This window comes from Mya arenaria, chromosome 5 (genome assembly GCF_026914265.1).
Source record: "Mya arenaria isolate MELC-2E11 chromosome 5, ASM2691426v1".
NCBI lineage: Eukaryota > Metazoa > Mollusca > Bivalvia > Myida > Myidae > Mya > Mya arenaria.
In genome coordinates, this window is record NC_069126.1 from 44,616,453 (window position 1) to 44,631,540 (window position 15,088).

General features: G+C 33.8%; 1 protein-coding gene across 2 annotated transcripts; it reads left to right on the plus strand.

The window, feature by feature from the left end:
• The first annotated feature begins 4,916 nt into the window (after positions 1 to 4,916).
• LOC128233558 (uncharacterized) lies at positions 4,917 to 15,088 on the plus strand. Of its 2 annotated transcripts, none has more exons than XM_052947285.1 (6): positions 4,917 to 4,964; positions 7,166 to 7,817; positions 11,332 to 11,398; positions 11,662 to 12,536; positions 13,027 to 13,178; positions 13,637 to 15,088. In XM_052947285.1, exons 1-6 carry the CDS (start codon positions 4,939 to 4,941, stop codon positions 14,466 to 14,468), a joined length of 2,604 nt encoding a protein of 867 aa, XP_052803245.1. In that variant the 5' UTR covers positions 4,917 to 4,938; the 3' UTR covers positions 14,469 to 15,088. The 2 variants fall into 2 exon arrangements, with proteins under 2 accessions (XP_052803245.1, XP_052803246.1); XM_052947286.1 differs by lacking the exon at positions 4,917 to 4,964 and adding an exon at positions 4,973 to 5,157.

Consider the following 15,088-nt stretch of genomic DNA (forward strand, 5'->3'; position numbering starts at 1 on the left):
ATCACAAAAGAAACAAACATTATACTGACAACCTTCAATTGGCAATCATAAAAGAGTGAAAACCCATTGTGATGGCGCACTTTCACTGAACCATTCAATTAAACCAGATGTAACGGAAAGCAAACAAATATGACAATCCAAAGTTAATTCAGAAAAGAAATAGATCACCTATAACAACATATAAATATCCACATTCTGAAATAAACATAAGTTGTATGTAAAATTACAAATAATTGTCCGTAATGACCTACAATATGGCCTTTTATAATTTTTGTTCTAAAACAAACTGTGAGTAATGTATAGTTCATGTTCCGTAATGTCCCGAAATATGGTACATTATGAAGTAAAACAAACTGTGAGTTAAATTATAAATCATTGTCTGCAAATACGGTACTTATAAAGTTAAAACAAACTGTGAGTGAAATTATATATCATGGTCCGTAATGTCCCTAAATATGGTCCGTTATGTCCCCAAATCTGGTCCGTTATGTCTGGTCTATAATGTCCATGGTCCGTAATGTCCGTGACCCAACACGGCTTACGAAAATAAGGGTAAACCAAGTGACCCTGGAAACTATAGACCTATAATGTTATTACCATTTATATACAATACAAATTTGATGCAAGACATCAAGGGAGCGAATGAATAGATTTAAATGCGATTCTATTTTTTTCATAATTCGAATGACGGTAAATATAAGACAGCAAAACGCATACCAAAAGAATACACGGGGGCATCAACTACATAGTTTAATATGATATAATCAATTTACCACAATATTGAGTTTTACAATAAGATTTAAGTCGATATGCTCGACTGAAACATGGACTTTTATACTGTATGGTATTCTGTACACCAGATTGATGATGCTATGCGTACCACAGATAGTTTTATCATTATCAAACCTCTGATGATTGAGAATGACTGTATGGTAAGATGTAGTATTTTGCAAAATTGCAAGACTTGAAACTCAAGACAAAATCATTTGAATGGCTTTGCAAACAGCTTCAACGGTGCTAATCCTGCACAATCAAACTAATTATCAGGATTTGGATTTTCCGGCTGTTCCCATTCCTGTTAGTACCTAGTGCAATCATGTCCAATTCATATTGTTCTGGCAGTATAATGCTGTCTGTAATAATTGACCCTATAGGGATTGTATATAGAGCGAACACGCTGTAAAGTGTACTTTGCCGCGGGTCCATGGTCTAGTGGTAACACTTGACTGTAAAATCAGGGGCTGCAGGTTCGATTCAACGCCGCACCAATAATATTACTATTCTTCTTCAGGGAGGGGCGTTAAATGGCGGGTCCTATACATGAAAGAGCTATATACACTGGATTAACGTTAAAAAAACAGAGTTGTTCTTAATTTAATACTATTTTATTGCATGAGAACACATTTGACAATGACAATATCAATACAAATTTCAACACAATATTTAGACCGACATTATATATAGCATGCAAAGGGATTGGGCCAGGAGTTATGCCAACATCAGTTACAGCCCTCTCCCGAAATGTCACATTCTATACCAAGCAGAGGTGTTTTATCAGTAAAAAACAACAATAAGAGTAATATCTAATGTATATTGCTATGTTAAAGTGAAAAAACCCCACATGATTCAGTAGAAGTTGTAGAGAAATACGTGTGAGAGAAAGAGAGATCGAGAGAAGATGAGCTCCTGATACCGATTGTTAATTTAGCTAAAACGTTGGAAAGTCATAATAAAACGTTGAACTTCACAAAGGTCATGACGTTGTCTTCTTCTGTAAGGTTGCAAGCATTGTTAGATAATGTTTATACTTATTCTCATAAATGGGGTCTGAAAATTAATGTAAATAAGACAAAAGTGTGTATATTTGAAAAACGTAAATCCAGACACATGTTGGTGTGGACAGTGAACGGTGAAATCATTGACCGTGTTGACTCATTTACATATCTTGGAATTAAATTCCATTACACTGGGAATATGAAATATGTTGTACAAACATTGCATGAACAAGCACTCAAAGCCTATCATAGTCTATTGTCTATATTTAGCAAAGTTCATCTGGATGTTAAATCTAAACTAAAACTATTTGATTCACTCATTTCCCCCATTCTGATGTATGGCTCTGAAATATGGGGCATTTATAATTATAAAGAAGTTGATAGATTACATCTTAAATTTTGCAAACACCTGCTGGGTGTCAAACCTCAGACTTCTAGTGCAGCAGTTCTTGGAGAACTGGGTAGATATCCATTGTTTGTTAAATGTAAGGAACGTGCACTAAGGTATTGGTTAAAAATAATGAAAAATACTGATAACCCTATATATATGTTTTATTCAGAACAGTTACAAGTTGTACACTTAAATAGAAATAATTCTTGGGCTTTTGCTTTAAAAACATTGTTAGACAACATGGGATTCAGTGATACCTTCACAGCTTTCAATAATGATGTTAATTACTTACCTCTGTTCAAACAAAGATTGTATGACCAGTATAAACAGGAGTGGAACACAACTGTAGCTAGACAGTCAAAACTAGATTTTTATAGACTATTTAAAAGTGAGCTTAAATTTGAAAAATATATTGATGTTATTAATAATGATTATATTAGAAAAGAAATGTCGAAATAACGTTTGTGTTCTCACTCATTGGAAATTGAAACGGGCAGATAACTAAATATTGATAGAAATGCTAGACTTTGTAAATGTTGTAATTTGAGAGTAGTAGAATCCGAATACCATTTTATTTTATGCTGCCCACTTTATCGTAATTCAAGACTAAAATATTGTATAAATGTAGCATTCCCGACTATACAAAAGTTTATTAAGTTAATGTCGTGTGAAAAACCAAAAACAATTAGAAATGTTTCTAAATATATTCATCATGCTATGCTAAATAGACAAGAACAGCTTGATAATATACCTGCTTCTTAACTTTTGCTTAATATATATCTATATGTTCTTTAAAAACATATACTCCTTATAACTATATATGTAATTGTGTTGTAAAAAATATCATTCGGCCGTCTGTACAATGTTAAATATGTTTAATGGCCAAAGGTATTATTATATGCCGATTTGTCAATAAACTTTGAAGTTGAAGTTGAAGTTGTTAAAACCAAATAGCCGTTTATCCACACTTAACCTGTACTTAGCTATTAATATCATTGCAATTTATTATTAATTATGAAAATTTTACACATAAACTAGTGTATTTACTTGTAAATGTTACTACAATAAGGAAATTCAATAACTCTTACCCTGTTATTAACCGAAACACGTCATAAAAGTTTTAAACAGATACGTTACGCTGACTAAACAGATACGTTACAACGACAATTCTGCCAAATCAGTATATAATATGATTTCCCGAAAAGTTTTAAATAAATACAAAAGTAACAAGTATAACAATATTTTAATTGTATGGAATAAGTTTATATAAAAAATACACAAAATAAAAATAAGAAACTAACCTTTCTTAAGGCTAACTAAGCGACTTCAAATTTCTTCATATTAACAAAGCGTCTAAATATTAACAATATGGCGCCGGTGAAAAGGACAAATGACGTAGTATATATGACATCATCAATAATGATTCGCAAAATCCAGTGCCGAAGTTTAAAACGATGTTGTGTTTAATTCAGCTTCAATTAAAGTTGGCGTGTTACGTATCTGTCGTTTGTTACGTATCTGTTTTCTGTATGTTTTTCCTCACATATTTTGAATTCGGTATTTTTCAAAAGGGTTATATGAACATATAGACAACGCTATACATACTTGCTGTGATAAAGTAAGGTTACATTCCAAATTACCTTTTCCATACTTGAATGAGACGTTAAAATGTGCGTTACGTATCTGTAGATTTATTTTTAAAAAACGTTCTACTTGTAATTTAAGCATTGCATTCGTGAATACTGTGTAATGTTGAGGCAAACAAAAATCACATTTTCTAACATCAATATAATGTGACATACATTTAGACCATAGAATGATAACACGACACTTAAAACTATCGATTGTTTTTTCTGTAACGTATCTGTCTCCAAAATCGCCGACATCTTAACAACTCACTTGCGACAAATTAAAAATGATGATCATACAAAAAACTACCGTTTTTATAATTTTACTACCAATTTCCTCTTAAATAAACATTAAATAAATGTTATTATAGCTACATGCATTTACAATTACTGGACAAAAATATTTAACAGTCGATCGCCGACAAAGATTTTTGGTAACATTTTGGTAACATTCCAATCTTAAAACGACGTTATGTAAAGAAAATACTTAAAAACATACAACAATTGGAGTTTTATAAACAGCTTGGATACTAAGATGCTCAAATTGTAGTTTAAAAGTGTTTTAATTTGTGTAAATATACTGTATAGATATGACAGCGCCGACGTGTATTTGTTGGTTTTTAGTCCTCTATCTGTAGAATGAACGCTGTATTGAGCGGATGGAATTTTCGAGTCTTTCTGAAGAGATTTAATCGCTGGTCTGCGAATAGTGAACATCGAAATAAGAAGTGTTCGGCATCTTCTTCTACATTGCAAGTTGCTCTAACCAGGGTTACATTCTGTCTATGCTCTATGTATAAAAAACTTACACACCCACAAGTGTACTTCTTAATTCGGTTATTGATTTTCACAAAATTAAGTTGCACTATTACACTGGGCACCGTCCTTTCAGACAATCTATGTGAATGTTTAATTAGGATTTTTTTTAAAACGCATCATACCTTAATAAGTAAGTTTTGTATTATTATCGTATTTACACTGTATGCTTCCTGTTCCTGGGACAATTAACAAATCCTACTCCCAGATGCATCATAAATGATGGGAGTCCTTCTCTAACTTTAAATATTTAGTCATATGTAACCATAACCAGTATTGTGTGTTTCAAAATAAGTGTTACTTCCCTTATTTGTAAATTTTACATTTTATGTGTATGTTGTGTTCCAAAAGAAGGTAATAAACTGTTAAAATCACGGACTTCAGCAGAGTAATAATACACTGGCTAGTCTAAAGATGGGTAACAGACCTATCAAAAAACTCCTTATCACGACCTTGGTAGTGATTTCTTGCTTTTACAAAAGTGAATGATCCCAAACAAAACAACAACAAATGACATGTATTTTTTGTGACTGTTAGCTACTATCAGGTAAAGTGTATTGGTCCTAGCTATAATAATGAGCGTTCAAGGATACTATTTTATATTTTTTTTAACATTTCTTACATATCACCATGGCCAAGTTGTTACAATTGTATTTACGAGGTCTATCTCGAAGCTTGTCGGAGGTAGCCGAGTTATTACAATTTGGTGGAGTTGTTCCGCTTGGCATAATTGTTGTCTGTGTCAGATAAGTTTCGTTTTATTGGAAAGGTTAATCATGTGTTTTAATGCAATTACTGGCTAAGGTCACAAATCTGAACACTTTTTGAGGTTTTTCGCAATTATCTTGGAGAGTTTTTGTTGAAGCAAGTTAAAATTGTGTATGAAACATCTTTGGTTAATGTGACAACAGCTGTCAAAGTACAGATTCAAGATCTCGTCAATTTCATGTCGAAAATCGTTCATTTTACTGACAGTAAAGAGTATATCACCTTTAAATTTATGCTATGGAGGGCACAAATACCGAACACTTGAAAAACGAAAATACATGGTCATACAATTATAATTAATAAGTATGCTATATTAAATAAACACTTAGCTTCAAAGTTATTTATTGTTTCCGATGTTTTTCAAAACATGAAATTCAAATGTAAAGTGTGATTTCTATTTATAAATATCATAAATGTAGGTCAACATAACTGCAAAACCTAAAGATGTGCGTGCGCCCTCTGACGTCATCCCCCTGTGTACATTGAATGGCATTTTTTTAGAAAAATACTCAACAAAACAAGATGAAACTTCGCAAATGTGACCAAGCCAAGCCTTTGTATTGATCTAGATCATCGAATAATCGATCACGGTAAACAAACGTGTGTCTTAGATGGTGTTCGGATTTGTGCCCTGTTCGGAAATGTACCGTCAACCAGTAATGCTTGTTGTATGCGAAATAGCTTTGTACTTACATGGTAAAATATGAATATAAACCTTTATTATCCATTTCAATCATAAAATACTGAACTAAATTCAATTTCAATATTTTTCAACCCCCTCCGTTTTTTGCAGAAACCTGTTTAGACGTTAGGGATTGGAAGAATCCCGTATAACACGTCTATTATTTTAGACTAGAGTCTGCCAAAGTCATAAAATCATAGTAAGACTCATTGATGGCCATTAAGGTGGACTAGTATATTTGTGTGAAATATCCCTTTTAAAGAAACTAATGGATTAAGAGGGTAGCGCACTCGCCGCGCGCCCCCCTCTAAAATCGGTCAAGTTTACTTTTTATTTTAATATGGGATATAATTATATTTAATTATTTTCCTCAGGGAGTAACCCAAAAACGCCATGCAAATAGTTTGTGCCATATCCTTTCGGTTCTGAAGGAGGGGTGCGTGTGAAACGGTTGCACCCCTAAGTTACGCCCCTTCTAACGTCTATTCCTGTGTTGCCCCTGAAAGCAGTGTCAAACAAGGCAAATTGCCCCTGAAAGCAGTGTCAAACAAGGCAATTTACATAATAGATAGATGTGATGTGATGTGATGTGATGTCATTAAAATTAAAATAATAAAAATATAACAAAAATCAAGCTGTTTTTCATTTTCTTTTTCTTCAGCCAAATTAAAATGGATTCAAAAAAGTTGAGACAATAGCTATTTAGTACTATAATGATAAAGAAAGAGTGTGAGTTTTAGTGTTTTCTGACCAATTCGGGCCCATTCCAAAAGCTTTTAAAAACATATTTTTCCCAAAAGTGAAAATAAAAATACCATTTTTGTTTGTTATTAGTGTTATTGTTATTTTAATGAAACCATTATTATGACTCTTTAATTATTGGTTAGTAGTTATTATTGGAGATTAACCAATCAACAAACATTTTGTCTACCTTCAACCAAACCAAGAAATAATCAATGTTATACAATTGGCAAATGAACACCTATTTAACTGAAAATACAGCTCCGTGACCTATGTAACTGCATGATCATGTAACAACTTTTTGGGGTTGTTTTTTCACTGAATTTGTATTGTATTTTAAGGTTTCTAGATTGGGCCATTTCAGGCTTGCAGCAGAAGACAGAAACATGCATTTATGCTCAGCAGATAAAAATATTCCATGGAATCAAGTAAAAGCTCTTATTCAGGGGCGCTGTGAGAACACAGAACCTTTCACGTGTGCAGCATGTTTAGCTTCATTTGAAAATATATGCTTGTTGCATTATCATTGCATTCAGCATAATGGAACTGGATCCTACTCCTTTGATAGCAAGACGAACACAGCCTTTCCAAGGTATGATTACCATTGCAAATCATCCCTAGTGACGGATGATGACTTTGACTTAGACAAACATGGCGACAATGTAACAATTCTTTATGGAAGGCCTGGTAATTTTGGGTTTAATGATGGAAGTATGATCGACAATGAAGAAGAGGATAAGTTGGAAGAAAATTGTGCTGAATGTCCTGATGAGGATACAGATGTTACTAATAATAGTCATCAAAAAGATGCCATTGGAACAGTACAGATAATAGATACTGAGGAAAATAATGCTAGTACAAACAGTATTCCTGTTGAAATATGTAATGTTACGAGAACCCCTGAAGGCTGGATTGTGTTTGAAATTGCTGAAGACCAGTTGAATCTTTACAATGCAACGGCCGACATTGTAATGCAGGAAATTTCAAAACATGGAGATGACTGGTTCTTAAAAGCAGTAAGTTTTAACCAAAATTCCCTAGAGTTTGATATTGTTCTGATGATCAATTATAATCGAATATTGATTTAAAAAGATATTGATCATAAATTTTAAGAGATTTTGTCATAATCGATTATTGACCATTTTGGTTGCATTTCCCGTATTAATGTTGATACTTGCCTTAAAGCTGCACTCTCACAGAACGTTTTCACAACTTTTCAATTTTTTGTCATGGAACGAGCCATTTTTTGCGCAAATCCATGGAAACCAGTTATATAAGACTGCTGATAAAAAAAATTAGATCGCAGATTTTTATATTTAAGTTCAAAAATCGATGTTTTGCATTTTTCTTAAGCCATAAAACATTAATTTTCGAACAAAAATATAAATATCTGCGATCTGATCTCTTGTCAGCAATTTATCATTGGTTTGCAGACATTCACGCAGAAATTTGCTCTTTCCAAGTCAAAAAATAAAAAAGTTGTAAATATGCTAAATCTGTGAGAGTGCAGCTTTAAGGCATTGAAAGGAAATTACATTTTTAAGCACCATAATATTGTCATGTATATTAAAGATGCACTCTTACTCCAACTCTTTACAACAATTAATTGTATTGTTTTAAAATTCCAAAAAGGATGAATAAATGTCAGAAAAAAAATGGTCTTTACGAGGGATAAAACAACAACAATTTAATGCTATTACAGCCTGTGTTGTTAAGCACAGGACCACAAATCTTGTGAGTGTTTCATGGTAGTGGTTTCGAATCCATCCAGAAGCATAGTTTTTTAGCTTGACTATTCGAAGAATAAGAAGAGCTATTCTATTCACCCGAGCGTCGGCGTCGGCGTAACCACTTATGTTAAAGTTTGCGTACCACCTCAAATATTTTCAAAGTCCATTGACATATGGCTTTGAAACTTTGAAACTTTGCACACTTGTTCGCCATCATGCCCCCAACCTGAACACAGGATGAGGTAACTCTATCAAGCCTTTTGACAGAATTATGCCCCTTTTTCGACTTAGAATTTACGTTAAAGTTTGCATTCCACCTCTGATAATTTCAAAACCCATAGACATATGGCTTTGAATTTTTGCACACTTGTTCACCATCATGATCGCAAGCTGTGTACAGGAGGAGGTCACTGTATCAAGCTTTTTTACAATATTATGCCCCTTTTTTTACTTAGAACTTATTTAATATTGTCAATCACTGAGAATAGTCCAGCCCGCTGTCTACTGACAGCTCTTGTTGATTTGTATCTTACATTTTTTTATAGAAGTTTTTTTATATTGTATTTTCATTTACATTTCTACACCTAAATATTAGCTTCTTTGAAGATTGCATTACTTGCAGCCCAGGTTGAAATAGGTGGTTGGGAATTTCAAACTCAATTTTTTTTTTCATTTTTCAAAATAAAACAGTAAAACATTCAGTTTTTAGCTTGACTAATCAAAGAATATGGAGAGCAATCCTACTCACCCAAGTGTCGGCGTTGGCGTTGACGTCACACCTTTGTTAAGGTTTTGCGTGCAACCACACATAGGTTACTATCTCAGTAACTACTTAAGGTATTGCATTGAGACTTGATACAATGGTACTCAACCATCCAGCCTACTTAATTAACCAAGTTAGATAACTCTAGTTTGCATTTAATGCAAATAATTGCCCTTTATTATGAGACTTAGAAATTCTGGTTAAGGTTTTGCGTGCAAGCACACATAGGTTAATATCTCAGCAACTACTTGAGGTATTGCATTGAGACTTTATACAATGATACTCAACCATCCAACCTACTTAATTAACCAAGTTAGATAACTCTACTTTTCATTTAATGCCAATAATAGGCCTTTATTATTTGACTTAGAAATTCTGGTTAAGGTTTTGCGTGCAAGCACACATAGGTTAATATCTCAGCAACTACTTGAGCTATTGCATTGAGACTTTATATAATGGTACTCAACCATCCATCCTACTTAATTAACCAAGTTAGATAACTCACATTTAATGCAAATAATAGGCCTTTAATATTCAACTTAGAAATTCTGGTTAAGGTTTTGCGTGTAAGCACACATAGGTTAATATCTCAGCAACTGCTTGAGGTATTGCATTGATACTTGATACAATGGTACTCAACCATCCAACCTACTTGATTTAACAAGTTAGATAACTCTAGTTTGCATTAAATTCAAATAATGGCCCCTTTTTTGACATACAAAATCTGGTTAAGGTTTTGCATGTGACCACTTTTAAGTCAATACCTCAGCAAATACATCATGTATCGCATTGAATCTTTACACACAGGCTCCCAACCATTTAACCTTCTCTTTTAATCAAGTAAGATAACTCAAGGACGATATTTGACTTCCATTTCACCTGATTGTGATAGATATATTGTTTCTCTTAAGCACACGTGTTGAATTTATGATGCAATACCGGGATAATGCATTTTAGTCTGGAAAATTTCGGTGAAATTTGCGGGTAGTTGGTTCGTCGAGTAACATGTTTTAGGAAATTCGGGTTTGAAATTGCATTTGTTTTCGTTAAAACTGTACATTTTCTTAAAGATTGACACTAACTCTACAAGGAAAGTCCAAAAATGTAGAGTTTGGTTAAGATTTGATAAAGTTATGGCCTCTTAAACAGGGTCATGTCGGCAAATACATGGAAATTCAGGGTCAAGTCGTCACCCTTTACATTTAGATAATAAAATAAAAAATTTAAAAAAATATTTTTTTTGCCAATTTTCAGAAGTTAAAGTTACCACATCATATTCTTACTATATAGTCGAGCGTGCTTGTTTTTTGGTATTATGTTTCCAAAAAGGTTAAAGTAAATCATAAATAATGAAAAGATCATGAATATTTTTAGATCTTGATTTTGCTTTAAAACTTTGATGTTCCAATTTTTACACGGTCAAAACAGTATGTTAAAATTGTAATACTACCATATCACGGTTCCAGTACAGCAAAGCAGTGAAAGCAAATATATTTCTTACCAAAATTTAGAAAAATACATGAAATGAACGATTCTTCTTGTCTCTCGGGTGATGTGGTTTTTATAAAAAAAAATCTGAAATGGGAGAACTTTAATTCAAGTTTAAATAAAAAAAAAAATTGACAGTGAAATTCTTTTAAATCTTGTTTTTGAATCCCGGAAATGATACACATTTAAAAATTATCCAACTGATCATAGTTTGAAATAATCATTATAATGCCAATTAGGGTCTTACTACCTTAACTAAGTTATCTCCCCTTAACCATTTTTCATGATTGGTGCTTCTTCGGGCCATATCTCGGAAAAAAACTAAAGGGATTGAAATGAAACTTTAAATATAGATAGATTGTAATAAGAGGAAGTGCATTACCAACGAACCATTATCCTGCAACAAATGTGTATTTATTGATTTATTGTACGTGGATTGAGGATATATTTATCTACTATTTTGATTATTCTTAACATTACTGTCATTATACTCGTCTATCCCTGGAAAATGGTATATGAAATGCAATCATGAAAATACATTTATTCCAGGCATCTGGTGTCACTGTCATTGTTCCAACATCAGAACCACAGGCCAGTCAGGAAAACATACTGCCAGGTAGGTTTTCATTGCTAGAAATATTGATCTGGTACCTGGTACTAAAATTGAAACTGGTTTCGCCCAAAAAGGACCCAGCCTGCGGGTACCAGTTTAAGCACTAAGGTTCATAGGAATTTGCATTAGAAAAACTAGAATTTGATTTAAATAAACCTGTATATAAATGCTTTATATGTAAATGAAAAGGGGCATTAACATGTTATTCCTCAGTCAATTTACTGCAAGTACAGTTATTTGAAATGTTGCAATACTTTTTGTTTCAGTCACTGAGAGCATTGGTGGTGAACATTCGGAACCCACATGTTCTAATGGAATGACTGAGCCAATGCATTTAAACAAGTGCCTTGAAGATTGTGCTAGTGGTGATGAGAATGATTGTTTGTCAGACACAAGCAAGACATCACATATAAAGGCAGCTGAGAATAAAAATAGGCAATCTTTTGTTGCAGTTTCTGACAAAGTAAAGGATATACCTGAAACAATTCATATAGGAAGTTTATCAGTATCGACCAATGTTAAATTTGATAAAAAGACAAAAGAGGATAGACCATCAGATGCTGTTATCACTTCCTTGGCTTCAAGACGTCCTGTTAGAAACAGGCGATTGACAGCGAAGTTTATTGATAGTGAGTTTGTGCAAGATTTGCCGCTGTTCACTGGAAGTCAAACTCACGAGCCAAGAAAATCGGAAACAAGTATGTTCAGCAAACAGAACAGTGAAAATGAAACGGAAAGTCAAAATGGCGAAAACAATCAATCTACATTTGAAACTGGGTTTTTTAAAAATGAGACTAGCAATGAAATGATCACAGAGACTTCACACTGCAGCAACAACGGCAATGATAAATCATTTACAGCAGCAGAGGGTACTGGTCTTGACACAAGTAGAACTAAGAAAAGAATTCAAAAACTGAAAATCAAGAGTAAAGTATTGAATGTAACCAAATCTAGAAGAACCAAGAGTAAGAATAAATCTATTCTTGGAAGAGATGGGAAAAAGAAGACCCATCGATGTGAAACATGTGGAAAAGTTGGGTCAATTCAGATGGTGCGCTATCATGAGCAGGTCCATTCCGGCAATGCACAGTTTTGTTGTGATGTTTGCAACAAACGATTCTACACTAAAGAAGCACTAAGGGTATATTATTGTCTTTAATCATTTCGTAGCAAAATTGGGCAACACCCTTGACTGACAGACAAAAGCAATAAAATACTGCTAACAAGTTGTTTTTTAAACATTTACATGTTTGCAAATGTTGGTAAGTCAGTTGCTCAGTCTATCAGTGGATAGACCATGTCTTGTCTGGGTAATAACTCCAGAACTGTTTGACCTAGGATAATGAAACTTCAATGGTATGTTGCCCTTCAGCTTGACCAGAAAATCACCCTGTTTTTATGGAAAAGAATTGAGGGTCATGCAGTGTATCAAAGGTCATGATAAAATGTCTTATGAAAACTTGTGACTGTTCTTCATTTTCCTTAAACTTTATTCAAGTCTCAACAAATAATAATGAACCATTGATGATTGCATTTATTCCTCAAACACCTTTATTAATCTTGAATGTGTTTCCGACAAAGCAGCGTTATAATGCTTGACAAACATCTGATGTTAACTGTTGTGTTTTCAGTCCCATATGATCCAGCATGGCGAGCGCAAGTGGAAGTGTCCACACTGTGATGCAGCGTTCTTCAAGAGGAACTACCTCGAGAACCACGTGCTCAAGCATACGGGAGAGGACCCTTTCAGGCACCAGTGTGATTTATGTGGCGAGAAATTTAAGTAAGTGATCCATAACTAACCATTACAATAATTTATAAATAAACAGACACAAATAAACCTCATCAAGCTACCTTGCAGAGTGCATGTTCCAGCCACAGACCTTCATGGTCAAGGTCCCACATCAGAGTCAATGTGTCCACTCCATTTCTTCAACTAATAAAAGGATTTAAAACAAACTTGGCAAAACAGTTTTCCACAGCAAGCAGAGCTCAGAGCCCACCCACCTATCTTCAAGGTCAAGGTCAAAGTCATAGGTCAGATTCTGCTCAACACATTTTGCCACTGGATGGATTTAAAAATAACTGTTTGCCTTCTGTTGTCCCTAACAGAAACATTTCCAACAGTACATAATCTACATATACATTATATTGTGTAACAGGTAATCTTCTGCACTCACTTTCCTTTAATAGCTTCTGCAGCATACATCGTTTCTAACAATATCTTAACTATTGTTTCAGAGAGAGCTACATTCTCCGTAGACATGTGAAAAACTACCACAATCAGATAAGAGACTTCCAGTGTCGTATCTGCAAGAGGATGTTTTTCCGAGCCGACTCCAGGGACCAGCACGAACAGCGCCATTACGAGGCCTACTTACAATGTTCCTATTGCCCGAAGAAGTTCAAGGCTAAGCTAGATCTCAGAAAGCATGAGTTGACACACACAGGTGATAAACAGTTCTTTTGCCCGATCTGTATGCAGGGATTTGGTCAGATCTGGCCTTATTATAAACACATGTGGAGAATACATAATGTGCAGAAGGATAGGGCGAAAGAAATGAGAATTAAGAATCCAGCGATAGTGAATATGAGAAATATAAATGACGAAGAGAGGACTTGTGGTGAAGAAATTATCCTCCCGCCAGAAAATAGAAAGATCGTGCAAAATGAGGTGAAAATGATTTTCAGGCACAGAAAAAGCGCTGAACAACAACCAGTTGTGGAAAATGTTAATCAGAATATTAACCAGAATCATAGCGTTATATATACAGATGTCCATGGAAACATTCTAGAGGGTGTTACATTTTCATCCGATGTTCAAGAAAGTACTAACAGCATTAATGATAATGAAAATTATGGAAACACTGACAATACAGAAACTGACGTTACACTAGATGACACACTTGTGCTTAATGTTGAAGAAAGGATGGGGCAAGATGGAACTATTGTCATCAATACGAACGATATACCGGAGGATGGGGGGAGCTATATAATGTTGGACGATGGTCAAATAGTTGGAAGTGTGGTCATCTGCTCGGACAATGCTAATACTGATTTACAATACACATGATAAGAAAAGTCATGTTTTGGATGCTAATATAATGAAAGTCAGTGTCAGAGAACACTCCAGAATTTGATTTGATGATTATTTCTTTTGGATGAAGCATTTGTGATTTATTTTTTTATTTTTATATTTGTGCCCATAATATATAGGAACTCCTAACCAAATCATAGAAGTCTGGAATTTAATGGTATCTTCTTCTCTTGATAGACATTGTAAAATCATTAATTTGTATTGGTATTGCTTATTAATGCTCCATATACAAATCCAATGTCAATACATGAAATGAGATGAATGTCATGAAGACGTATGGATACACAAACTGTTGTTTACTATTTGATCATAGGACAACAAAATGGCTTGATCATTTCTGACACACAACTGCAAGAGCAAATGACCAATATAAAAGGAGAATCAAGGGTATTATTTCCATTCCTTAACATGCTTTGTGACATTATGCAATGTTGATTGTTTTTGTTAGTGGTACAGTTGTGTGTCAGTATTCATTGGATAAAAAACTGTGATAATTTATTAAAATCATAGTTCAAATGTAAATAATTGTGTTCATTTTATAAATGTTTTTTTTTTTTGCTGTTAGCCTTTGATTTGTTAATTTGAATAAACTGATA

What these genes read in the sequence shown, in the direction of transcription:
- LOC128233558 (XM_052947285.1), top strand. Translation starts at nt 4,939, where the DNA reads ATGTGTATGTTGTGTTCCAAAAGAAG. An exon ending in ATGACTGGTTCTTAAAAGCA is followed by an intron (nt 7,818 to 11,331) that starts GTAAGTTTTAAC and finishes CATTTATTCCAG; the next exon opens with GCATCTGGTGTCACTGTCAT. An exon ending in ACACTAAAGAAGCACTAAGG is followed by an intron (nt 12,537 to 13,026) that starts GTATATTATTGT and finishes TTGTGTTTTCAG; the next exon opens with TCCCATATGATCCAGCATGG.